The sequence below is a fragment of the Antennarius striatus genome, chromosome 23 (genome assembly GCF_040054535.1).
Source record: "Antennarius striatus isolate MH-2024 chromosome 23, ASM4005453v1, whole genome shotgun sequence".
Taxonomy (NCBI): domain Eukaryota; kingdom Metazoa; phylum Chordata; class Actinopteri; order Lophiiformes; family Antennariidae; genus Antennarius; species Antennarius striatus.
This window is the reverse complement of record NC_090798.1, coordinates 7,697,185-7,724,678: the sequence shown is the minus strand read 5'-3', so window position 1 is coordinate 7,724,678 and position 27,494 is coordinate 7,697,185. Positions and strand designations below refer to the sequence as shown.

Here is a 27,494-nt window from a genome sequence, read left to right as displayed (position 1 = left end):
CAGAAGTGAGAATCTGCAGACATCTGCGCTTGTGTCAATTTCCTCTAAGGATCATCCAGATGGAACAGAGAAAAAAAATCTGTGCTGATCAAGCAAAAAAAAAATAAAAAAAAGAGGATGTGATTTATTACCACCTTTGGCCCGAGCCTGAAAGAGGCCAAAGAACCCATCCACACCAGTACAACAGTTTATATTCTTTTCTTTAGATGCTCGTAAGGCGACAGACTGACCCTGTAAGTCGATCAGACCCGACACTCTAGTGCGGTGAGAAGTTTGGTACCCTAAATATCCATTTCCTGTATTTGAATCTACCTGGAAGCAAAACATTCTCAGTTTATAGTTTGAACATAAAGGCATTAGAATCTGTCTCGTTTAATAAGAGTGGGGCTCTGAGCTAACGCCCTCCTGTGCACTAGCTTAGAGCGCTCTCTGTTGGACTGATGATGCATTGCAGCTGAAATTATATCCTGCTAGTGGATATGAGGACAAACACAAGCAAGATATTTGAATGGCATTGTCCTTTTACCGATTGTCAGGGGAGGGGAAAAAAAACAAGAGTTCCACACGGTGTGACGTAAAATGTAGTGATTTATTTCATGCTGGAGATTGAAGACTGATCAATAAAAATCCCAAGGAAACAGTAATAAATACAGTAAATCTGCGAAGACATCATACAGAGAAAATAATTTGCACTTATTTAAAAAAAAACTGAAATGAAAGGAGGAAGTCAAGTAATAAAAGAGATATGGAATTTAATTTCTCCTGCTGTGGAACAATTCACTGCAGGTTGTTATCTCAGCACCGGAGTACATCTGTTGAGATAACGGTGAGAAATTAGTTTTGAATGTGTTGGCAAGTGGGGAGCAGATCATGACAATACGGTGGATACATTCATCGTTTTTGGTCAACTATTTATCCACACGGGTTGAACGAGTCTCAAACGGAGTCATCGCTAGTTTAATCATAAAACAAACATCAAAATCCAGGAGCCCAGAGGAGAGATTTGTTTTGGGGAGGTGGGGTCTTGTGCAATCCCTGTACATCAGGTGAGAGATTCCCACTTCAAGTCAATGCTGAAGTAAACCCTTCCATAGGAGGCTTGATTGCATATCGAAAAAACTTCCACCACTAGACTTTCTCCATGTGTACAATTCAGGAAAATACAATGATTGCTCCAGCATCTCTAATCAGGCCCATTTAGGATCATTAAAAGAGACACAGACCATAAATTCTGTTCATGAAAACTCGCAATCAAATATTACAGAGACTAAGGAGAAAGTACCGTTACATTTACGATATTCTGCAATAAATAAAATGATCTTTGTGACTAATCATAATTAACAACACCTACGCCTGACTTGAAAAAGTGCTGATAATGCACGCCAACACCCAGCAGCTGAACAAACAAGTGCCTGGAAATTCTGCACCACCTTTGGTTTTTTTCCCCCTTTGTTCTGATTCCAACACACCCGTCGCCAGACGGATTTGATAAAACCTTCACTCAGTAGTAAGCATGTGAAATTTAGACAAAAGCACTTTCAGTGCAGATAATGTAACAGGAGTCTCATGAATGGCCGTACGTCCTTCTTTAAAAAAAACCAAAAACCCATGATGGACTCAAACGCGTCTTCTTGATATTTACAGAAATGTAACTGGAACCAGTGGAGCGCTGGTAGCGTCTCATACACCCACCTTTCCACAAACACTGGAAGCAGCATTTTAGTGCCTGGCAACCCATGTTACTTCCATTTGTAGATAATGTTGATTCTCATGTTCATTAAGATCCAGGGGCAGCATTAAAGCTTGTATGTTTACGCTTTCTACTGAACAGATCATAATTAAATCTGTGAAAATGGATCAAACATAAGGCTGGACTAGTACCAAGTTGATAAGTGTTTGTCTTTTTTTTCTCTTAAAAAAAGGTGCTAAACCTCTGCAAAGAAAGCAAAAGAGAGTGAGAAGAAGGGACTCATTTCTGTTGAGAAAGGATAGGCCCCAGAGACTGACAACACCCCCCATTGACAATATAATTCAACATGGTTCTGCTCTCAGTGACTGCCCTCATGCACACACACAAAGCTCATTAAAAAAGCCCAACCAAGCAGAGGAGACGGGGGACAATTATCAGAAGCAGTCTCCAAAAAAAAATAAAAAATACTGCGTGACACAAACAACTGTCAGCTTCTTCGATCACTGGTTCTAGACACGCTGCCAGAATGAGCAACAGGACGTGCTGCACACCGTTAAGCACCTTGACTGATCGTGACTGCAGCAGATAAATAGTCGTGACTCACAAGCTATTCTTTACCCGCTGTCTTATCTAATCCACACCTTTTTCCATTCGATCAATACACTTCTGCAGATTTGATTCCTCATAACTCAAGATGCTAGGTTAGATATTCTCAATCACTTAACAGCCCAAACACCACGGAACAAATAAAAAATTCTGCTCACCAGGAACATAATACCCGATCGGCTTCCAGGATTTCTTCAGTGTTGTCACAACTCGAACATCTTTGTACAGCAGAAAAAAATGCTGAGTCATAATAACCAGTTAAACTAATGACTCCATCGCTGTGCGAGGCCCAGTCACACAGCAAGCTGGCAGTGAAATAAACCTTCCCCTAATTGTTTGTGTGTAATAGTACTGGAATGTACACAACATACAGTGCAACACTGAAGTAGAATGTTCAGATGCATAAACTTTATGCAACTGAACACTGAATTTGTTTCACTTCTGTCAATTGGTTGATAATTTGAGATGCTAGATAAAATATAACAACTATTTTAACTACTATACCACGCTACAATTTCATTTATTTAATATTTCGAAACACAAAATGTTAACGATCCTAATGATTTTATCCCTACTTTAAATCCAATCAACAATCCGGAACCTAAACGTGTTGCAAAATTTAAAACTACAGTATTTTCCGCACTGTAAGACGCACCTAAAAAGCTTTTAATTTTTCTCAAAAACCGACAGTGCGCTTAGTGTTGAAACTTGGTGGTCGTGGCGTGTTGCTAACTTGCTACTGCTAATTTAGCCACAATGACTCAGGAGGTTTTATCTATTTATCCTGTACTAATGCTTGTCCTCCTTATGGCATTTTGTTCTCAAGACAGTAAATAATTTAATCCAAAAGAATTAGAAAAAAAAACAAAACACTAACTTTCTAACTTGTGAAAAACGTATTAGTTGCTAATAATTTGTACCGCTACTTATTTCCAGTGGCTGCGTTTTGACTCTACTTTCATAACTACCTGAAACATTTCATATGGAAATTACTTATAACCAGGTCACATTAGACTGCATGTTGCAATTAAGCCACTAACCTAATATTTTTTCCCAACCTTTTTCAACCCTTTAAAAAGTTGGTAATTTATTTCACATAAACCTACTAATTGACAACAATTGAATTGCATCACTGATTTTGCAGCTAATTTTAGCCATCTGAAATGCTGATGTGACCAGGCCTGAAGAAAGAGCAAATATAACTTAACATTGTTCTCAGTACACTCATTTAGTTGGGACAAAATTTGACACTAATCTGAAACATAGATCTTTGGTACATTTCATTTTCATTATGATGAAATGTAAAGCATCGTTGAGAAATATTTAAAATCTCTTAAAAGGGAATAATCTATATTAAAAAGATAGTTACCTGAGAAAGATTATTTAATGAAAAACATGTCATAAATCAAGGTCTGGGGATCAGAAAGGGGCTAAAAAGTAGTTAACAGAGGAAGGAGATGTTTAGTTCAAAGACTCGGCGGTCCATTACATTCACTTACATCAGTCACACCTCGTCTTTCTCACCCAGCCATCAGCTATTCTCCACCTCTGATCTAAATTAAAAAAGGGGGGGGGGGGTAAACACCGCAATCAAATAGCTTTCCTCCCTCCGTTTGAAGAAGTGGACGCCAACCCTTTAGGGGTACATATACAAACACACACACACACACTTGTGCGTCTTGTCTTGTTAAGGCCAGCTTGTTAGGAAAGGGCTATCCGAGGCAACAGTTGGGGGAGACATCAAGTCTGCTGTGCACCGTCCGTCAAATAGGACGTCATTCGTCAGTAGTAGGACATTGTGTGGGGTTTTTTTGGTTTAAATAGTCAGACGAGCAGCAAGGCTTTGTTACATTGTTCAACCTTCAGATGGTGAAGAGGAGTGTGTTTGGTGTCCACACAGAGAAACACCTGCCTGATTTTCAGTCTCCCTACCCCCTGATGTGATGTCAACACGTGTTTGTGAGCAGATTGACACTTTCACGCTTCGTCTCTGCCGCCTGTCGCTGCGTCAGTAGAACTTGTCATCAATGCGAAAGTGTGGCCTGGTGACATCGTCGGGGTTGAGGAAGACGGATATAGATTTCCCAGGGTTCTCCGTTACCAGCTGTTGCAGTCTCTGCGCCAGCTTGTCTTCCGAAGGCGAGATGATGCCGTTGGCTGGGTGGTGCCCGGGGGATCCGTGGCCATTGGTGCTCGCTGATAGCTCCTTCTTCAGTTGGCCTGCTTGCTGGGATTGGTCCAGAGCTGCTCTGAGGTGCTCGCTGGGATCGGAGCGCACGTGAGCAAGTTTCCTCGCGACAAGCAGCGCCTGGCTGTCCGTAAGGTGCTCCAACATGTTGCATTGGGGCAGGAAGTAGTTTGGGCAGTTTTTTCCGAGGATGCAATGAGCCAAATCATCCAGAAGACCCAGGAGGAGGCGACCGGGGGTGTCGGTATCAGGACAGGATAAGTAGGCAGCAGGAAGTCGATCGCAAGCCCAGAATAGGAGAGTACGCAGGTGGTAGAGGCTGATGCCCGCACGTGGACGGGCGAGGATACGAGACAACACGGCTTTGGCTGCTTGGAATGCCTGGGCCATCGGGTAGGGGATGCACTTCTTCAACTGAACCTGGTTATCAGAGTCACAAGGGGACAAAGAATTACAGACTTGGAGGTGCGCTTAAAATGGCAATTTCATAGAGAGAGAAGTCTGTTTTAAATTCAACACAAGTAGACACCAAAGGTGACTAAAAAAGTCGCAACAATACAGCCCTAACCTCACTGCGGGAGAAGGCCAGCCTCCACTCCCTGTCAGGCCGACCACCCAGGGGGGAGCAGCAGGGCAGCAGATAGAAGCCAGATATGGCCTCCTCCTCTGTGATTTTACCATCCCAGAAGTGGTTGGCAGTCAGCCAGCCTTGGGCCACAGCCGGCCAACCCCGAAACGATACCACAGGCAGCAAGTCGTACAGCACCCGGCTGGAGCCTGCCTGAAGAGAGGAAGCCGAAGCATTAGAGCTACATCCACTCACATGTCATTTACTGATACATTAATGCAGGGTGCTTTTCTGAATTTTACCTAAACATTTGATTTACACATAAATGACAGGAAAGGTGTACAAAACTGTGGTGAGACCAGCGATGTTGTTTGGTCTAGAGACAGTGTCACTGAGGAAAAGACAGGAGACAGAGCTGGAGGTAGCAGAGATGAAGATGCTGAGGTTCTCTCTGGGAGTGACCAGGTTGGATAGGATCAGGAATGAGTACATCAGAGGGACAGCACATGTTAGAGGTTTTTGAAATAAAGTCAGAGAGGCCAGACTGAGATGGTTTGGACATGTCCAGAGGAGAGATAGTGAATATATTGGTAGAAGGATGCCAAGTTCTGAACTGTCGACAGGAGGCCTAGAGGACGACCAAAGAGGAGGTTTATGGATGTAATGAAAGAGGACCTGAAGGTAGTTGGTGTGAGAGAAGAGGATGCAGAAGACAGGGTTAGATGGAGGCAATTGATTCGCTGTGGCGACCCCTGAAGGGAAAAGCCGAAAGAAGATGATTTCATTTAGACATGTTTTTTTACTGTCTCATATCAATAAGATATATTAAAATGCTGATAAAATTTTGAGTTATGGTACGTCTTAGAGGCAGATCTAAACCAGTACATGCTAGAACAAAAAATTAACATGGCTGCATGGGAACTGTTTGTTTTTTAATCTGTACCTGAAGGATGATGGTGGTGAGGGGTCCATTCTTCTCCAGGCGCTCTGGGGTTGGAATGCCTCTCTGGGGGCTTCGCCTCAGCTCCTCCACAGCCTCGCTCACCACGCTCCAGAACCAGTCCGTCACCAGGGTGGGAGAAAAGTAACAGCCATCCAGAGACTGAGGAGAACCCAGGGAGGGGATGCAACCTTTATCTGAACAAAGGAGAAGAGGATGACTGTTAGGTCTCCATTCAACTCACAAAACAATTTTATTACACTGATATTAAAACACTGAAATCTGAACAAATCAGCAACCGTTGGTACACGGATTCATCATTAAGAACTCTTAACGCCTTTACTATGCTGTCCTGCAAAGAATCCAAATGTCTCCTGAGCTAACCTTGAATGTGATTTACTATATCACCTCATTAAGTAAAGCAAGAATGGTTCATGGAAATGGTTCATGTGATTCAAAATGCTTAAATGTCACCTGGAGTGTTTATCTATGGGGCCTCTCAAATATGTTCAGAATGATGTTGTCATTCAATCTGAAAGCTACAAAGCAATTGTGTACTTGTGATTTTTAAAGGGATACTCATGAATGTTTCAATGTGTTTCCTGAGGAAAGATTTCTCATTTCACCTCTCGGACCTATGCTGCAGCTTTGGTGGGGAAAAATGCATTGAAACGTGATGTATCAGACAATCTCGGTGAAATGAACAAAAGTCAATCTACCCCCCATTCCTTTGTTTTGTTGTTGCGCTGCGACAGAAACTTCATCGTTGTTTGTTCCACTCCACTTTTTCTTCGGCACCGGTTTCTCCTTTGCTGTCCTTCAACTGTCCCATGCGAGAATTAGTCTACCTTTTCTACTTACCAATCTCTGCTTCTTCCTCCTCATCTTCCTCAGGGTGAAGCCCATTCTCTTCTTGACAACAGATGTTCCAGCGAGACAGGATGTTGGAATCACAAAGGCGAAGACTGAGCCACGAGTGGCAGGGCGGGGAGTGCCTCATATCCAGGGTGACAGGTTGGTTTCGGTCGTGGAGCTTGAGGGCAGGCACCAGCAGGGTGAAGTCCAAATCGAAGTCGGCCCCTTTGGCGTAGTCCCCCAGGTCCTCAGGGTTGAGGTCCAACACTCCTTCCCGTGCACCACCTGACAGCAGCAAGTACTCGTTGGCAACTGGGAGGCGCTGGTCTACCTTTTGGACTAAGCCTGGTAGGGGATGAGGAAGTAAATAACAGAAAATTCAGACCCTTTGGTTCAAGTGAAAACACACTGAGAAAGGAGGATTTGATACAGCTTCCCCATTGGCTCGCAGATGCATCCACACCAAAATGTATTTCTTATTAAAATGTACGGATGAGCTCAGAGTATGCACTGCAACAAACTGGGTCAGAAAACAGCAGGTCTACAAGTAAGTAAGGATGTAAGTCTGGGAAACTTTCTGCTTAGCGTGTTATAAGAAGGTACTTCATTTATGCAACAGTCTGAGCTGCAACCACACGAAGACGAGCTGAAATGAAGAACCTCAGCTGACCCAGAGATGCTAATGCTCCCCTGCATCTGTTCAGATAAGGATAATTTCAGCCTCCATTCACAGTGTACATTTCACAGAAACATCTACGTGATGACAGTCAGGGATTGTTAAGGATCAAACAAGAACAGACAAAAGGAAATGAACAAGGAAACATTTCATTTATTGTAGCTTGCGCTATTGATTGATTGAGATCAGTAAATGTGATAAAGCTGTAAGAGGAAGTCTCATGGAGCAATAGTCAAAGCAATCTAAGGTTCGTCTTATTATATTCTAATTATTTTTAGCTTGGCTGCGTCATCATTTTGCTGAGTGCTAAAAAGCACTCTTCTCATCTCTGGACAGTTTATGTAAGAAACTCAAGCCTCTAAATCCCTTTATGGCTACTTAACTATCTTGTAAATTCCCAGGATCTGGGGCCCATGGGAGTCACACTACTGGAGTCAAGTAAATTATGTTTTGCCTGCTTTAAAAGTGAGTCTGAGAAAGGCTTGAACCTACAGCCAGACCTGTGCTGGTCTGGAGCTAACTGCTAGTCTATTTACATTGGTTCAAAGGAAAAGGTGGGGCACTAACGCTTGAATGTCCAACACTCAGGTAGGGCAAGGAACTGGATGCAGGAGAGACAGACCTGGCTATGGCTATGGGGCACAAAGCTACAAACATTATTCTAATCCAGATACAGGGTCACACTGTATTAGTGACATGTGAAAGTAAGTGTGTTTAAAACCAGAAAAAAGATGCACAAAAAGCCTCATCACTTGTGGATTTGGCAAGATTTACGTGATAAATTTAAAGAGTTCCCACCCAGGGAATCCTGCAACCTTCTTGACATCAAAAAAGGTTGAGTGTTCTGATAGAATATAAAAACAGATGGGAAAAGAACCAGAAAGGGAAAATTGATGAGCAGCTAATGTGGGAGTCAAAGTAAAATGTGCTGACATGGTGCTCAACGGTGAATTACCTTGTAATGTAGCAAAATAAAAGCATTTTGTTTGACGCAACCACAGGAGTAGTAGTTTGACAGCAGAAGGGGAAAGTATGAGAGGCACACTGTCGAATGTTCTTATCTAAGTCTGTCTCCACCCCTCTGTAACGACAGGATTAGGGTGTGGAAAGTGTGCTCCTGCTTTTCAAAAAGAAGAACTGAATGTATAATTTTACCATTCTGATAACACACTGTATATATTACTTCAGCTCATGATAGTTATGGAACAAATGTAATTTGTTCAATAACTCATTTGTATATTTCAATTTAGAGGTAACCCTGAGATTTTTGGACCCATTTTTGGGATCATTATACAGTTTTATAATGATACAGTGCTCCCTCGGTCTTTGCGGTCAATGGGTTCCAGGAACCACACGCAATTGGGGAATCCACACTCAAGATCTATTTATCTTATTAAAGATTTAAATGTTTATGACCCTCCCCATACTGATATTAAACCACCTTCTATCTGTATTACCTTTTCCCACACTCCTATTGACTGTTTAAAGCATTTTTGTGTCTCACGAAAGTCAGAGACTGACGGAACGAGCACACTTCCGGATGCTGTCAGCCAATAGAATGCGTGTACAGTATCACGTGACTGCCGACCAAAAATCCGCGATGAGACGGAGATGATCGTGCGAAGGCGCACTGTAATATCTAGATGAAAACAAATTTTGACCCACCATGAAGGAAAATCATATCTTTGTAGATCACTCAAACTATGGATGATCCATTTAAAGCATGTAAAATCTTGCTAGATGAAACAAGGAAGAAATAGAGGAGAAAGTGGTGGAAAACTGGATGAGATGATTAAAGGGAAACAAGAGAGTGAGGAATGAATCCAACGTTGGCCAAAAAGCAACTCCTCTGATTTGCTTGCTTTTTATCTGACACTGATAAATTGGGTCAAATGGGGAAGCAGAAGGAAAAAGGTGTTGAAAAAGAGAAAAAAGAATCTCTTCAGCTATATCGTCAGTTGAAGTGGGGTGAGAAGATGAAAAACTTTGGCCAAGAACAACGCTTCTCCAAGCCTGGCAGCGAGAAGTTTGAGGTTGTTCCAAGGAACACATTCTACTTTTTAATCCAAACCCTCAAATCGACAGTCGCATGCTGCATCGGCCAGGAAGCGTTCACACTTGCACGAACACGCACATGAACACACTCCTGCAGTCATGGAATGGAGACAGTCGAGGCTGGTTTCACAGCTATGGATTAAAACTAATCCTGTAAGAAATGTCTTTGAATGTAGATTTCCATTAAAGAGGAGTTTTATGATAAGAGCTACTTCCAGACTAGACCCAGTTCCGTGTCCGTCAATTGACTTTGATTGCTATTGGCCACTCTGTAAATCACAGTATGGCATTATGGCAAAGCCTACCTACAGTGCCTACCCAAAGCACGACCTTGTATCAATAAAACAATAAAATTTGTAAATTGTTTATAGTTGAAAATCCTGTAAAAAAAATAGCAGTGCATTCAATTTTGAAAGTGTCCTATGGTGGCAGGGTTAAAAGGCTGGCAGTATTTGCTGGGATAATGACAAAATAAACAAACAAACAACCAAGCTTACGAGCAAAATGCTAAAAAAGAAATACACAACAGTAACTCTTGACAAATGCGAGTTTCAAGGGAAAATCAGGACTTTTTTTTGAAGTTTCTTCATAATACTGCGACATGTGTACACGGCGGTATACAATGGTAATTTACAAACAATTTGTCGTGGTGCACTAGTGTGCCATGAGAGAACATCAGGTGTGCCGAATAATCCCATTTAACTTAATTAGACTAGAAAATGCCATTGTTAAATGCTAGTGCTGTAATCTAGATTTTAGGCACTGGCAGGGTAAAGTAATACTCTTCCATGCCGCTGGGTGAAGGAAAGGAAAAATACCAATGCTAAACTGAGGACAAAATTCTGACTGCGATGAAGGTCAGACTATAAGTGGAGGTGTAAAAAAAAACAAAGACAATGAGCTCAAGGCAATTCTTTCAACAGCGATGCATCTACCCTTGTCACATTGTGCTGTGTGTGTGGAGAAAAGCTATCTAACAGAGCGAGAGCTGTAAACTAGCTAAAACCCATCTCCAAAGGAAACACGATGACTCAATACAAGGATGTAGACTATTTCATTAACCTGCGTGAACACACTGAGAAACAGGAAAGTTAAATAAGAAAAGCATGAAAGGCAAATGAAAGAGCACTCAAACCTAGCTACTGCGTTGCTGGACTTGTAGCTAAAACTTTAAGTCCCGCGCCGTGAACGCTATCAGCCTGCAAACCCAGTGTCAGTACATGTTCTATTGAAGCAGTCAAAGAAATATACTTAGTGTAAAACCTGGGCCTGTTTAGATTCTGTAATATAGCAGTCAGGCTTGTAAAGCTCACCTCACACATAGGTTGTGGAATATGTGAGCAATGTCAGAACCTTACCATGTGACCTGGGCATGACCCAAAAACAACTTCCCCTCTTCTTTTTTTTTGGTAATGCCTTGCAGAATATAAAGTTTCTTCTGATGTCATCTGCATCCGCAAAACAAATTCAAGTTGCAATTTAAATTTCTCCAAAACAACACTTTTAATGTCTGCAGACATGTTATCGATACGTCTGGCAATTGCGTTATCTGAGAGACTTTGCTGGTGTTTATACTTCATTAAAAAGGAAGAGATTGAACCATAAAACACCTACACAAAGCACAGACTAAGGGAGCAGTCAGACATAGCAGCTTTCAAAATGAAGCTACAATGTGACATTGCAGAAGAAAATCCCTGAAGCTGAGCAGTGGAATCATGGGAAAGACTCTTTCTCATCACAGCCAGAGAGGAGTGAAAATATTCTGTCACACACCTGTAGTTTGATAGACTCCAAAAATAGCTCTGTAAATCTCTGTGGAAAATACGATTCCTCTAAATAAGCTGATGACTTCTACGCTGCTGCTGCTGGAGAAGATGGTTGAAACAGCGGTGGCAGAAATGTGGACCGCAGACAAAGGCAAAACTGGCAATCGTGTTCTTTTGGATTCATTTAACTCATTTGTCTGACTTAGCAGATGATATAATATTACAACTCACTGACTGCGTGTATGAATACAGATGAACTGAACTCCCCCCCCCTATTTATGCATATTTTTTCTTCATCTATAGCGAGCTGAAAAGGCCACCACATTTACACTTCGGTGGAAATATTAAACTGGGGTTATAATAATTTCAAGAGCATTGTTGACTGACTCATGGGTACCCTACCATGTTTGATATGAATATAAAAGATGGAACCATCGGCAGCAGGGGGACATTAACTAATGATGGATATGTAAGGATACATTTTCTGTCTGTAATGTACTCTGAACATCCTAATGTAAACAGGCCACGGTTTGTTTTAAAGGTTTTGTTATCTCATTACTTGCTGAGAGTTACATGGGATATGATAAACCATATTTGCCTTCAGGCTCAATATGAATCTACAATCTGTAATTAGCCAAACAGCATAAACACCAATAATTACATCTTGTAGCTTGATTTGTAACAAGAGAACAGTTTAAATGAAAAAGCTATGCCTTCCACACCGAACCAAACTACAGCTATGCCCCTGCACATCCTCCTTTCATCTGCAGATCTCAATGGCAGCACACAGTTCCAACATTCAGTCCCGGTGGAGGAGGCAGAAGTCATCCGGGTCATCGCCTGCTCGTCTAGTTTCACATTCATACATACAGATGTCCTCGTGGCATCTATTGCACGTCTGTCTATTGAGGCGCTTCCTGAGGTTCATTTGTTCCCTCTTGGCTTTCCCTGGAGTTTTCCCTCTCTCGAATGGAATTGTGCAACCCCCTGAGACAACTGTACTTTGTGATATCAATCTATGCAATTAAAATAAATTGACTGATTGGTATTGATATTTAATACCTAACAATGCTACAATAACCTTTTGATTATTCATCAATTTATTAGCTCCACCTGTCAAAGTTACTAGGCAACAGGAGCAGAGGTAAGGACATGAAAAGGTGGTAATGAACACGTTTTATGTAGGCGATCCTGTGTCATCCACCAGTGATTGATGCGGCCACAGCAGTCTCCAAAGGCCACCGCCAGGAACAGGAAGCATGCTGTTTGTCTTTGATTTGTGGTCTTTATGCTAAGCCGAGCTAATTTTGTCTGCGAACATCAGCTCCTATTAAAAAACATACTTTATATGTCTGAATTCGATTTTACGGTCTGACTTTCTTTTCAATTCCTTTGAAAAACGTACTTTAAAAGTCAAGGCTCCTTGTCATCCTCGCGTTTCAGAATTCAGTGTATTCATGTTGATTAAACGATGATGAGATATCGTGTCAGAATCTACTGTACTTCTCAAATGAATTTCATTTTAAATTACAGAGCAGCTCCAGTGAAACTGGGCTGGATTAGCTTCTTGACTCAGGTTACCTGGAGCACATCCCTACCTCTGTGTGACCTCTCTCTTATACTTATATTTGACAGTGAAACTCTTACACAGCTGCAGAGTGTATAATAACAATAACCTTAGAACAGCTTCCTGTCAAAAAAGAGTAACAAAACCCATTACAAATACTCCTAGCTGCTGTAGTGTCAATTGGATGATATTAGTGCTGTTAAACCAGCATTTCTGTTGCTTGGCACATTAATAGCAGGATTAATCCAGACAACCCAGGAGCTGAAAGGTGAGCCATTCTGTGTGCTTGCTGTTTATGGATTCATATCAAGGCAGGAGATTAGCTCGCAAATAGAGAAGAGGAACGGAAAAGCTCCAATTTAATCTGATTGGAGGAGGCATGCTGTCACATCACTAAGCCAGGTGTGTGCACACTTAGGGCCGTGTGTGAATGCATTCAACACAAGAAATGAAGGCTGTCTAAACTACGTGCAGACACGGGCAGACAGAAGTGAACTTAAAGCACTTTGCTGGAAGTTCACTTCTGTAGCACCACCATGATGAATAGTAGACCAGGGGTGTCAGACTCATTTTCACTGAGGGCCATGTCAGTATAATGGCTATCCTTAAAGAGCCAAACGTAACTTATAAATGTAACTCAATACAAAGATCACAGTTGCACGGAAAAAATATGCTTGCTTGTTGCTTTGCTATAACATTAACTAGCGGGAACATGTATAAATTCCACGATAAAAAAATAATATCAGACTTCATGGAATTATAAATCAAGCGCACCCAACATAGTCCAAAATCAAAGTAACGACTTTGTGTTGGCAAATCATGGATTGCGCTGGGCGGGCATTGTGAAGCCGTAGATGAATGTTAGCAGGCTAACTGGAGAAAGAAAGCCAACTACTTGTGAGATTGGGAAAGGAGCCAACATTAAAGGAAACGCGCAAGTGGAAAATAAATTTTAGAGAAGTGATAGTTCTGTTAGCTGACTACATGAACAGAACTGTATGTCTTTACTTAAGACTGTTTTTGTCAGATGCCAGAGGAGCGTTTTGGATACTACATCGATTATCCCATTCCAAGTAGAAACCATAACTGGATACTGTTCGTGCTAGCCAGCTAGTTTCACTCAGAATTTATTGTTGTTTACTGTGTCGTTCCTGCTGTTTGGACTCTGCTCAAAAACATGAAAATTGTTGGAACGGTTATGACACTAAAATTATGTTAACTGGGAAGTCCATGTATAGTTATTTCCTCTCCTAACATAGCAGATGCCTTACGCCATATTGTTCACGTGATTCCTTCTGGCAGATGCGCTGTGATTGGTTGGGCGCTTGATTGACAGGTAGGGGGTGGAGTTTGTGACAGTGACAGCGTGAGACTTTCCAAGTGAGCTCATTCAAATACATAGGTAGGGATTCCTTTAATTTGTCAGGTAATGAAATCAGACACAAGTTAGGACATTAGCTTTGCTCAAAATGTTTTTGTCTAAGTTTAAAAGGGCTTCATTACTGCATTGTGGCAAATATAGTTTTTGGTCAAAGCACACTTTGACCTATTTATTTTTAGACACTCTGACCTTTTATGCTCTTGCGGGCCACATAAAATGATATGGCGGGCCACATTTGGCCCGCGGGCTTTGTAGCTAGCATCAATGAAGGTCAAATGGAAAACTTCAAGATATTGCCCATTCCTGGTTCAGACTGAATGACTTCTGTCTAACTGACTGATGTAGAGAACAAACCTAAATGAATAATTAAGAGTTAGTCGCTCTGTCCATTAGTACATCCAGTACCTCCATTTGAAAGTGTTGCAATTTTCAGAAATACTTCTTAAATTATTTGAATGGTCTGTCTGTGCCCTAAAACTTTCCAAGACATGACAAAAAAAAGCCGAAATTCGAGAACAACTAAAAAGTGTCTGTGAGAGAATGATGAGTTGTGCGGCAAACAGTTCAGTTTTGAAAGGATTTTGCAGCAGCATAGACAGCTACGGTCTGCACACATGTCTGCGTTATCAGCTGACAGCATCAAGCCAAATGATACCTCCCTCGTTGCCTCAGGAATACTTGAAGGGTGATAAGGAGAGAGCAAAAAAAAAATCACTATGTCAGCCTTGGTTATTAAAATGAGCAGCACAGCAGATAATATGTCATGCAATGTCAAAACACAGCTAAATGAACACACCACATTCTTTAAGTCCTACTTAATTAGACACCATGAAAGAAAGAATGATGTTACATCTGTCTGTGGTCTCTCTATTGTATTTAAATCACAGACAAATGTTGGTTGATTTGTCATCTTATTTTGAGGTTGTGCTCGGAGAGAAATTAACAGCAACTGAAGTTTGTATTGCTTTCATTTTAAATGGCGCACTAGCTTTTTCCAATCAAGCTTCAATGCTTTAAGAGCTAGATTAAAGTGTCACCGAGCTACGGTGATATCATTTATGACAGGCAAGATGCTTCTCATTGCTTGGCTCAGTGTTTCAGCACCAGCCACCATCAAAAGTCCACATAAAATATGTCAAAGTGGGGAGTAGACTTCAGTAATGATTGACTATTGGTTGTGAACTGAACTTTTCTAAGTGTCAGCTGCTGGTAGATGATGTTGATTTCTCACCCAAGTCTGTTCTTAACACTTAACAAAACCCAATTAATCAAATCCCAAACTGTCTCTCTTTCTCAAACACACACACACACACACACTTAATGTTCCAAGATAAGTGACCGGCCAGTGTTTCTACATGGTCAGTAAACAGCCATATATATATATATATATATATATATATATATATATATATATATAAAAAACATGTGTCTTTATTGTGTTCACTCATGTTTGAGGTAGGCTGGTATAGCATTAAGGGTCTTGCCTAAATATATATATATAAATTTATTTTGGGGCAACATCCATAAAAAAAATAAAAAATACATGGTCTCTGATAAATATGAGGCTGATAAATATGGAGGATCTCATGCAACATCATTCTCTCACAAAGACAGGCTTTGATTTTTTTATCAGTCTGTTTCTCATTGTTTATAAGAGCTTGAGGTAAATGTCTGACTGGTGTCTCTACTGGCTTGCTAGAAATACATTCAGGTGTTGCTTCTACGTCCACTTATCACTGTTGAATTCACAGCATGTGTGATGTTAACTAGCCTACGCATGAACAATAGAAGAATACAAAGGGGCAAATGTTAGAAGCCCTGAAGGAGATCAAGAAGTGGAGGTGATGACCTATTGAAATCAGAGAAACATTCCATTCTGAGCATTTCATATCACACGGACTTGATTCTTCAAAATCTGTACATGCAACAGCTTACTTTTTCTCATTCCACAGACAAAAAGTGGGGCATTCTTGAATTTTTAAAGTTAGATCAAATTAATCCATTGTCACTGATATTAGGGGAGAAAATACCTATAAAATGTTCTCTCGTTCTTTTTCGCTCTCTCAAGCTGGCCAACAAACTTTAAGATCTGAACATTTGGGTTTGGGGTGTTATCCTCTGCCTCGCTGCCAGTGTGGATTTATTTCTGCCTTTATCAAATGTTTGGATTTCAAAACACAGACCCATATACTGTAGCCCCCTCCATATTTGCCTGAAGGCAAAACAGAGTGTTTATTCAAATCGAGGGTAAATAAGAGTCTCCTCTTGGATCAGTTATGACTGTGAAGAAACTCACTCGCTGCACTGACGAGCATATGCGCACCAATTAAATCTCTTTTATTTTTTCCTTTTCTGTAACAATGTGTAAAAAAAAGCCCAGTGGGCATATCTTTGCCACTCAAATTTAATAAAAACCTGGAAAAAACACAACCCTGGGTACACATGCTCGGCAATAATCCACACAAACTCATGCACGTACAACACAAATTGTACAACTTCAACTACTCTCCTTCAGCAGACCAGCATGTCAGAACAAGGCCTTTCCATCAATGGCATAGCATCTGCTTTTCAGATACTACTGCATATCAGCATGAGTCTTCTCTCATTTGAAAGTGACTACCATTTTCTTCTCCTCTTTCCAAGTCAGAGCTGTCACCGCACGGGTTGAGACACAGGGTATACTCATCCCAACGAACCATAGGCCATTCCGTTGGAGAAAGCAGCCTGAAATCTAAATAAGTTCCTGAGAGACCCTCAACCAAGAGAGAGTGAGAGAAAGCAAAGAGAAGAACAGAAGGTTTTGAACCAGACTCATGAAAAATTAAATCCAAACACACACAACATGCAGAAAGGCTGCTAAGTTGGATGTCTAAAGAGAGGAAAAAAAAGGTTCTATACAGCTTCACAAGCTGATACAGTGAAATGGAAAAAGCAGACCCGGGACAGTTTGATGCTTTTTAAACTCTACTGATCAGGCATGAAAGTCAACAGATGTGGTCAACAAAATAAAACACAACAAAACTATGAGACAAAACTGAATGTTTACATGTCCCTTAAAAAGTGACACATATAAAAAGTTGGTATTTCAAATCATTAAAATCCACACAGCTAAAGAGTGCATCTCAGGCCCAAAAGAATGGAAGCGAACCATGACCAGTCTTTTTCATATCTGGTCCCTTAATCTCTGTCGTTTTGGGATTATAAATGTGGTGTAACATCCAGAAAGAGACATCCAAAAGAATCACTAAAATGCTAAAAAATAAATTGTGTGTATTGAATCACAGCTCAAACAAAAGAAAATAAGGACAAAAATAAAAAGTAATGCATGACAGTGTCCTTGAGAAGCATTCAGTGACAGACCATGAGCCTCCATCTGATTGGAGGTATAACTAGTAAAAACAGCAGGATGTACTAGCGTACAGCTGAATGCACGGTAAGGACATTTTGATAGTGACTGTACTTGGCAGGTTCTGGATGATGATGTGTCTAATGATGTGTGAGCAAGGCTTACAGTGATACCATCAATTTATGCACTTCTGCATACTAATAAACATGTAATGAATTGACACTGACAATGATGACAGGAAGTTCAGTTTCATCTGATAAAATGAAAAACACATCAATAAATCTTTACTAAAACTTTGTGTAAACCATTGCCTCTAAGTCAACCTACAATGATTACAGTGACCTGGATGAATGATAATGTACACTGATACTTACATAAGGAAGCCACTGCTCTACGCACTGCATTATCTGTGCATATAATATGATATGACATTTCATTAAGCAAGCGTAATGTATATTAATAGTTAAACTTCAGAAAAGACATACTACACACTCAGGCTGGACTAAATCATTGCTATAAAATACTCTGTGATACCATAACACTATGTTAAAGCCTACATAGGTGGGAGATCTATGGAGGAATTTCTTCCATCTGATTTCTATGATCATTTGTTTAAAGAATGAAGAGAAGCACAAGCTGTCAGACACACACTATCATTCGCTGGGTTTTGGAACATACCTAGCATATTAAAAATGAAGTCCTTGGCAGTGTGGACCTCTAAGGCGGTCTGGTCTCCAAACTCTCCCTGTTCCAGGAGTACCAGCTCAGACACTTGGGATGACAGCTTATCAAGGGTGGTGCCTGAACGGAAGTCCACCTCTGACAACTTCTTTCCAGGGGCTGGGGAACGTGGTGCCACTGCACTCATCAGGGATTCCATCTCTACAACCCTGAAGAACAAAGACAACAAAAAAGAAGTTCGAGGTCTGGTAGCCTATAGGTTCAGGATTTAATTGTCAATTTTCAACAGTGGTAACTGAGGAATTTATGCCACTACTGGGCAAGCCTTCATGTTTTTAGTATAATGATCGCTTTGTTTAAAAAGCCTTGCGTGACTCATGAGACCTTCAGGAGTAACAGAAAACATTACATTTTAAAACAGAAAAAGTGGTGCTATTGTAAATGCATTTACATGAACCTTGATTCCATAAAATATTTAAGTGTATTTTGATGCAGGCAACTGAAACATTAATGATTAAGATGATCAACAGCGACATGAATTGTGCCGCTATTCTCTTTCAGTTTGACCAAATAAAGCGACTCATCATAAAACAAATGACTTTTCTGAGTAAGATGCTGTATTTTCACATGAAATTTAATTCTCGTATAAATATTTCAAAAGAAAATTTTTCACATCCCCATGTCAACAGCTCAGAGGTGAAGTCACGTGTTAGACCTCTCACCAGACCACTGTCATTGGTTGCTTGTTTCTCTCGCGAGATTTGGTGACACCGTGAGAGATTTGTTTTAATGCGAGAATTACAGCAAAAATGCCGTCCTTTTTTCTTTTTCTTTTTTTAAATTAATTTATTTCAGACAAGGCAAGGAAAAAAATAAAATAATTAAATAAGCAAATAAATAAGCAAAAAACATAACTCAACAATACAATTCTGCCTGCCTGTCCTCAAAAATAAATCTTTAACCCGAGTAGGACATTGTAAACAAAAAACAATTAAGCAGCTTCATTATTTTGTCTAACCTCGCCAACCCCTGCTTCAACAACGCATTAAACAAACTAAATTAATCTGCTCTGGAAGTATGGAATGTGTTGTACTTTAAAACAAGAGTCTAATACGACTCAGTGTGACGTAGCAACTCCATCGCCTGTGGTCGTGTGTTAGAATGTTGTACTATTTCTTTACGTAGTTCCATAGCAATTTGAAACGACGGGCCCTGGAAGTCAGGAGCTAAAAACGTAAACAAAGTTGAGCCGAGCGGAATGACAACATGGCCTCTGCCCCTCCAACTGGGTCAATTAGCAAACGGCTCGTGTGCTCCTAGCTGCTAACGTTAAGCTAATAATCGAGCAAATTAGCCAGCTTGTCGCCTGATAGTTCAAATAAACTAATTACACAATTCGAAATAAACGCTAATATCACATAAGATAGACATACAATACCCTTGTAACGTTTTTTATTAACCAACTACTCCACTTGCTGCTGTGGTGCCTGGCCACAGGCAGCTAATTTTATTTTTTTTTATTAGCCAATATTATCCAACTAGCTTTCCCAAATTAGCATGCTAGCTTACATGCCAAGTGGAGATATAGACGGAGAAAGCGTTCCCATCCTGGTACAGACACACACTTGCACCAATACATATTTACACTAAAGTCTAGACGCGCAAACATACACATGCACTCGGTTCCCGTTAGCCTAGGAGTCGTGGGTCACAGTGAAACTGTTAGCTTTCAAGCTAAACCCGTCAAATAGCGTAATAGAACACACACACACCCTCCACGGACTGCTGCACGGGAGTTTGTTCGCTATCTTCTAAGTTTACTGTTATTATGATTCCTGTGCTTCCATCCGCCCTCGTCAGCCGTCATTTCCAACAGGTTCCGAGCGCCACCTTCCCCCCTGTCAACACGGTCCCAGAAATCACGGTCCGTCTCTGAGGATGCGGGGATTAGTAGTGAGTAGCAGCACGACCCACATCACACAAGTACAGACGGATTTGACAGCACAGGTTTCTGATTAAAATTGTGCCTCTGTCCTCGCGGAGGGGTTGAGACTGTGCTACGGCTTAGTTGTTGCAGGGGAGGGTGTTTTTTTGTTTTTTTCCCCCACCACCACTGCACAGATAGTGTTAAAACGCATGTGAGGAACGATCAGACCAATGTTCAGCAAAGCATCGGGGTCCAGTGGTGTGGATGCCCTCACCACGCGTGACAGACGTGGGTGGGATAAACTACGGGTTTGGATGTCGCTTTTTTTTTTTTTGCATTATGGCTCCTGTGTTTTTCATAAATAAATATTTTTTATTATTTTTTTAATCTCGTATGCTTGGATGAGAGCCTTTTCGATTAGTTTCATACAAATCAATTTGCTGTTCCAAATATCATGGCTGTGAAAACATTACATCTTGCTTTAAAAGTTATCCTAAGAGTAGAAATGATGGGCTATGACACTGATTGCTCCCTGAAGTGTCCCCTCTGATTCAACAGGTTCCATCATAATAGTATATTTGACACTGCTCTCAATCAATTTCTATAGATATTTAAAGATTACCCTTGATACCCATGTTTTATGTAAGCTGGACATAACTGTGCGTACCTGGGGGTAATACCATAAAGAGCATGCCACAGAAGTGTATCATATCTATTCAGTTTTCTGTTGATTTAGGGTTTTTTAGGATACAACTGAACAAATCTGCAAGTTTCTCCTGCAAATAAACAGAACACAATAATACAGTACACTAGATGCATAAAGTTTCTATTCTCCAGAAATTGTGCGGCTTTGTATCGTGACATTACTGCTCAGTAAATCTGCATAAGTATTTGATGATGAAAGGTTAGTGTTTTGTAGATGTTTTAATCCAAAGTTCCGAACAGAACCTGCTCTGGACCAGCTTAGGTTTGCAGGATAGGTCACAGCTGTGATTCATCCAGTTTAACCCTTGGAACATTTGTGATATTGAAACAATTTTTTGTTCCAACATTCCTTGATAATTCATAAATATTGCTTTGTATAACCCCCTGGTGTTTGTCTAGTCCCACGTTTCTACACAACTTGCACTGCTTCAAAAAAGCTTTTGCACGTAGATACTTAGGGAAACATTTCACGTCAGTAGTCATCAACATAATAGCAAACCTGCTATCTTTCTGGGTTTTACAGTAGCCTCATCCGTCATAACAGCTTTGGGGTAGATGCCATTGATATAAATATAGAGGTGACACATCTCTCTGTGATTGGTCCTTAAGATTGTGACAGTACATAAACAGAAAATTGCCCACCCAACAGTAGCACAAGTGACATTTTGTTTTTTAATGGTGCATTCCAGCTGTCAGGAGTTTCATCCCCCTGAGGAAGGATCCAAGATCATGATTTCTACTCTACATATTAACAGGATAGCTCATGTAATACATTTTTTTTATTAGCACGTCTTTTTCATTAAATCAGTTGTACGCATATCATTTGACATAGATGTGTTGCTATGGCATTTTATGGGCAAATCACAACTTCGGTAGTTATTTATGTAACTTGTTTACTGGAACGTGTTCATCTTGGTTATAATGTCATTCCTGGCTCTAGCTTCCTGTCTCTGAAGTAAATGGAACGCACAATGAGAGTGACCTTGTGTAGATGGAGTCACCACTCTTCTACCTGAAATGTCTGATTCTCTGTTCTTATAGCTGTAGCTATCAATATGACCGGCATGAGCAGTTTCCAGAATAGGAAAATTAAACTGACAAACATTGTTTGTGTGATTCATGGCACAATTAAAACAGAATCAAACAATTATTTTTCTGGCTATGAATCACCACGCAAAAGTTCAGTTAGGGGCTTCTGGAAAGAGAAACATTTTACCTGTCTATGTGGGTTCCTCAATTGCAACACTTAATGGGATATAAATTTTAATGGGCCATTTTGGTTTTCATGTTTCTAAACTTTGTCTCTTATCTTTAAATAATAATCTAATAATCTAATTTTTCGGACATCTAGGAATTAAAGTAAAATATTTAAATGAAACAATCAAATTAATACAATTATTTTGGACTGAACTGCTCAAAATTCAAGACTTTCTACAAGTGACTAAGAATCACAAATAAATACTGCCTCCTATATATTCATCACAAGAAAGATCAACTGCATGTCCAGTGTTTAACTCGGGAATGTGGAGACAAACTGAGACAACAAGAGTGATTAGACTGGCCTCCAAACGTTGTCCCAGGGGACATGTAACGGGTTCAATGCATCTTTCTTTGCTAAATATCGAATATTCACTTATGCAGGTGACAGCCCTTAAGGAAGACTCAACTCAGATATTTCTTCTGTTTAGATAAATATTATCTTGATTTCCATATATTTCCAGGACGAATGTGAATTAGATGAATTATTCTTGCTGAGTGGAATAGATAATGTTTCTTGTGTCTTGAAAACAGAATCTATTTAAAAAACGTTTCAGTTGTTTGTTCACCTGGGACACCCCAGAATTTATATCAGTTCATCACTGCGCGGGGCTCCTTTTCTATTTAATATATGTGCATAAACATCTTTGATTACACTGAAAGATATTCATTTCCTGCTTTGCTGCTAAACTTCATTGGATGGATGGGGCCTGGAATAACCTGTCAAACCTCTCTCTTAGTCTTTTGATGGATTATTACAGGCTTACAAACTGTAGTCTTGGAGACAGAGAGAAGAACTGTCCATATGCTGCCATACAGTTTCTGATTCATCAGCCTATTCTGTGGTGTAAGTGGGACATTTATCAATATAACGCTGCACCAAACAGGGTCGAATGAGTAAGTAGAGGGTGTAACGATACCAGCCTGCCAAATGAGAGGCGAGAGACAACCCTGGCCTTCAGCAGACACGGTGAGATACCTCAAGAAAGGACTACAATGTCCCTAATGCTCACTGCCTTCAAATTGTTCTCTTCCTTTGCCTTCTGTTTATGCATTAAGGGCAGAAATGGAAAGAGATTACCAGCTTTCGTGTCTCTGCTCCATTTATAACTCCAAGTCTAGAATTGTGGCTATCAAATAATTGTCTCTCTTTGAAAAGTCGGGTTGAATTGTAGGCTTTTTCTTTGTCCAATATGGTGATCGAATACCAGCAAAGCATTGTGGTGGTCTATTTTTGTTACTGCTAATTAGCAAATGCTAGCAGATGGTGATGAAAATATACATTATATTAGCTAAATAATGGCTGAGGGAGCTCAACTAATTCATCAAATTGACATGTAGGAAACATTAGGCAAATACAGACAAAAATGTGTTTATTGCATTTTTGTAGCACAGTTCATACATCAAAGCATTTCGATACGCTTCACAACGAAATGAAATACATTAAAGGTATGAAGTTTATGATTAAAATGTCAGGTAAGGCCAGAAAATACTCTTTAAATTAGCCAGTGATGTTTAAAACCAACGATTATCAAGTTAAGGGAACACAGGTAATGATTAATGATTCAATTTAGCAAATATTTGGGATGTAGCTAGTGAATGTGAATGGTTTTGGATGGATGGATGGATGGATGGATGGATGGATGGATGGAGAAAGATGGAAAGAGCAGGGGTAGGTAGGTAGATAGATTAAGCTTTGGTCTTTGTTGTATGGTGACAGTTCTTCAATACCCCTTACGGTGATCAATCAATCAATCAATCAATCAATCAATCAATCAATCAATCAATCAATCAACTTTTATTTATATAGCGCTTAATCACATCTGACGACATTTCAAAGCGCTTTACAGATAGAAAGCCAAACAATGCCCTCCAGAGCAAGCAGTGGCGGGGAAAAACTCCCTCATTTAGGAAGAAACTCCGGGCAGGTCCCAGGCTTTGGAGGGCGGTCATCCGCCTTGACCTGTTGGTTGGGAAAGAGAAATACATTGGGGAAAGAGATAGGTCAAGTACAAGAGACAGAGGGAGAGAGAGAGTGAGAGAGTGGCAGATAGGCCAGTTTGAGTTTAATGTCCATAGTGTGCTGTCGCTGAATTGGGGGCGGGTTTTCCAGGCCTTTCCATATCCTGTCTTCCATCCGCGTTCTCCACCTGTGGAACAGAGGCACAAAGACAGCGGCAGTATTGTGCAGAAAAAGAGTGTAATTTGACAATAATAATAAATTATTGATACTTTCAGACGTCATCGGTGATGAACCTGAGTTCATTTGGTGTTTCGGGTCTTTAATCAACAGACATCCTCCCCCCCGGCGAACCAGCCGGGGCGATCACTCCCCAGCTTGTGTCCAAGTAGCCCACCACAGATCCCCCCTACGGATCCACAGCCACCGCAAGGCCTTTTCTGTGGCCTCAATGATGTTCTTAGTGGCTCTCCTCGACTGCAGTCCCCTAATTCCAAGGAGTTTGAACACTCCCTGGAGTGAATTACCAGCAAAACCTCTGCACTCGATTTCAATGGGCTCACAGTGGGCTTTCCAGCCGTTTCTTCGGCACTCACTGGTGAGCTCAGAGTATTTGGCCCTCTTGCGCTCATTGGTCTCGTCAATACGGTCCTCCCATGGGACAGACAGTTCCAATATGACCACTTGCTTGGTAGACTCCGATGTTAACACCATGTCTGGGCGGAGTGAAGTGGTAGCTATGTTAGTTGGGAACTTAAGTTGCCTTCCCAGGTCAACTAGTAGCAGCCAATCACAAGCGGTAGCGAGGAGCCCTCCTGAAGATTATGGCTGTTGGTTTGCCTTCTGACATGCTTTAACAGACGTGATTGGCTGCTTCGGGGTGACTCGAGCCTTGCTGTTCTGTATCGCTGTGCAGATGGAATCTGCCAAGGATTTTAAAACTTGGTCATGGCGCCAGCGAGACCGCCCCTCTCCTAACGTCTTTGGGCAGCAATTCAGGATGTGCTCCATGGCGCCCCTCCTCTAGCATAACTTGCACTACGGAGTGTCTGTCAGGCCCCAGGTGTGACGGTTGGCGGGACCTGGGAGAACGTCATAGACGGATTGTATGAGAAACTTTGTGCACAGAGGTTCAGCTCTCCAGAGCTCTGCCCATGTGAGTTTGCGAGGATCCACTTGCTCCCACAGACACCGCGCCCCTTGCATGGACATGCCGACCGTCTTGCTGCAGCGTTCTTCCTCCACCCCCGACCGGATCTCATCTTGGACCAGTTGGCGCTTCTCCTTTCCACAGACATGGTTGTAGCATGGCTTGGGAAAACTGCCAAGGCCTGCCCTTCCCATTGCCATTGACAAATTATTGCTTTACTGCATTGAGTTTTGACTCTTGGGGCAAAGAGTAGGCCAGGCCCGGGGATCCTGACGGTTCACTTGGCCCATAAGGAAGTGTATTTTGGCCCAGAACCACCGAGTTGCATAAAAGTGAGTTCCAAGAATTTAAAATCAATTCAATGGGTGACTGATTGGGAGTGTAAATTGGTGAAATGTGGTTCTATTTCATAGTTTTTGTCAGGGTTTTGACAATGACATTCTGAATGAGCACTGGTAGCTGGATCCACAAACTGATTTAGTCTTCTCTACATAAAGTCATGAATATATCTAATGTGGTCTGGTCTGGAAAATTCACTCATTCATTCCCAGCTAGAATAGGGCGTGAGAAGGGGCAAACTCCATGCACTACGCCAGTGCACCGCGGAGCTACACATATACACACAAACATGCACACACTCACTCACTCCTACGGGCAATTTGGGACAGGCCTATAAACCTGAAGCGCGTGTTTTTGGAGGTGGGAGGAAGCCGGAGAACCCGGAAAGAACCGGGGAGAACATACAAACTCCGCACAGAGCGGAACTCAAACCCAGAACCACCTTGTTGTGCGATGACAGCTCTACCCACTGCACCACCGTGCCGCCATCCGGAAAATTACCATATGATTTTAGCCATGTCTTTTAACAAGAGAAAAAAATTAGCTCTCGTGAGCGAGTACTAACATATCACTGTGGTATGATTAGAGGTTGAGAGGTCATTCCATTCTCTTGTAAAAATGTATCGTGTTGTTATAGACAGTAATGATTTAGGTAACATAACCCCTACCTCTGCCAGCGTCTCCAATCACCCTGCTGGTGAATAACAGTTCCCAGACATCACATTACTCTGAGATGGCTGTTGCTGATAGTGGTTATGGTAATGTGGTAACAATGGCAGCTCCCATCGGCATAATCCCCTCAGCTCCCTTGATGCATAGCAATCATCACTGCTCCGCAGATTGAAGTGAAATGACTTGGTATCAAGCCATAAAGAGGGGACAGTAGTGATGAGGCCTCAGTGTCCACTGGAGTGAGAGAGTCATCTATCTGGAGGTGTGATAGCGCTGACCATCCTTTAAGTAGCTTGAAAAGATCAGCCACAGGACTGAAATGTGGGAATGTGAAATGGCCATACCGTCATTCCGCTTCGCTGTGTGAGCTGCCGCTGTCTGATTGATGCCTGAGTGAAGATTTGCCGGTCTTGCGGTGTATATATAGTCTGTGTGTGTCTGTGGGTAGATTTGTGTTGTACTCCGTTCCATGTGAGTGAGAAGAATGAGGCTGTGGGTAATCATGTATGGCCTGGTCAGAAAGTTTCATTCCAGGTCCTCAAGAGAGGATCTGGTGACGCACATCCATGAACAGCCAACCCATCAGCTGTAAGCTCTCTATTACCTAACCTGCTCATGACAGCTGACTCTCACAAAATCGCTCCTCCTCGTCTTTGACCAAAACAGACTCAGACCAAGAAATCAGTGGATCAAGGAGTCAGAAAAAGCTGATGTAATTAAATCCGACTGCAGGGTAAGAGAAATAAAGCATAAGAAAGCTTGTGAAGTGCAGAGGAAGTCCCTGGAGATATAATTAACAATATCTGCTGTTACTCGCTGTGCTTCTTCATTCTCTAATGTTCACAACAATAAAGAACAGCAGAGATGTAAAACCACACATAAGATTTTTTACAGCAAAGATGGTTCTGCAGAATCCTGGTTTATTTTAGGTGGATTGAACCATAAAGAAATATTCATCCTACCCAAAATGTTCTTCTTACCTTAGAATGAAATAAATAGGATTTGAAGAGGCTTTTGTTGCTATTGATCAATGTCATAGTCATACAGGTAATCAACTTTATTGTGAAGTGTACCATATATGCACGACATACAGCACAGATGAAATTACAGTCCTCTCAGACCCACAGGCAGAAAAAAACCCACTAAAGAACTGCTCTAGCGGGAG

The 27,494-nt window shown here is 41.2% G+C and overlaps 1 protein-coding gene across 3 annotated transcripts; it reads right to left on the bottom strand.

Annotated features, from left to right (window-relative positions):
• Positions 1-570: 570 nt before the first annotated feature.
• Positions 571-20,414, bottom strand: tmem102 (transmembrane protein 102). Of its 3 annotated transcripts, none has more exons than XM_068308268.1 (6): positions 20,092-20,414; positions 18,317-18,528; positions 6,854-7,192; positions 5,996-6,189; positions 5,053-5,265; positions 571-4,904 (listed from the first exon to the last, which is right to left on the bottom strand). In XM_068308268.1, the coding sequence occupies exons 2-6, from the start codon at positions 18,516-18,518 to the stop codon at positions 4,305-4,307; spliced, it is 1,548 nt and encodes a 515-aa protein (XP_068164369.1). In that variant the 5' UTR covers positions 18,519-18,528; positions 20,092-20,414; the 3' UTR covers positions 571-4,304. The 3 variants fall into 3 exon arrangements, with proteins under 3 accessions (XP_068164369.1, XP_068164370.1, XP_068164368.1); XM_068308269.1 differs by having other exon boundaries at positions 20,141-20,414; XM_068308267.1 differs by lacking the exon at positions 20,092-20,414 and adding an exon at positions 19,889-20,044.
• Between the last annotated feature and the right edge of the window lie 7,080 nt (positions 20,415-27,494).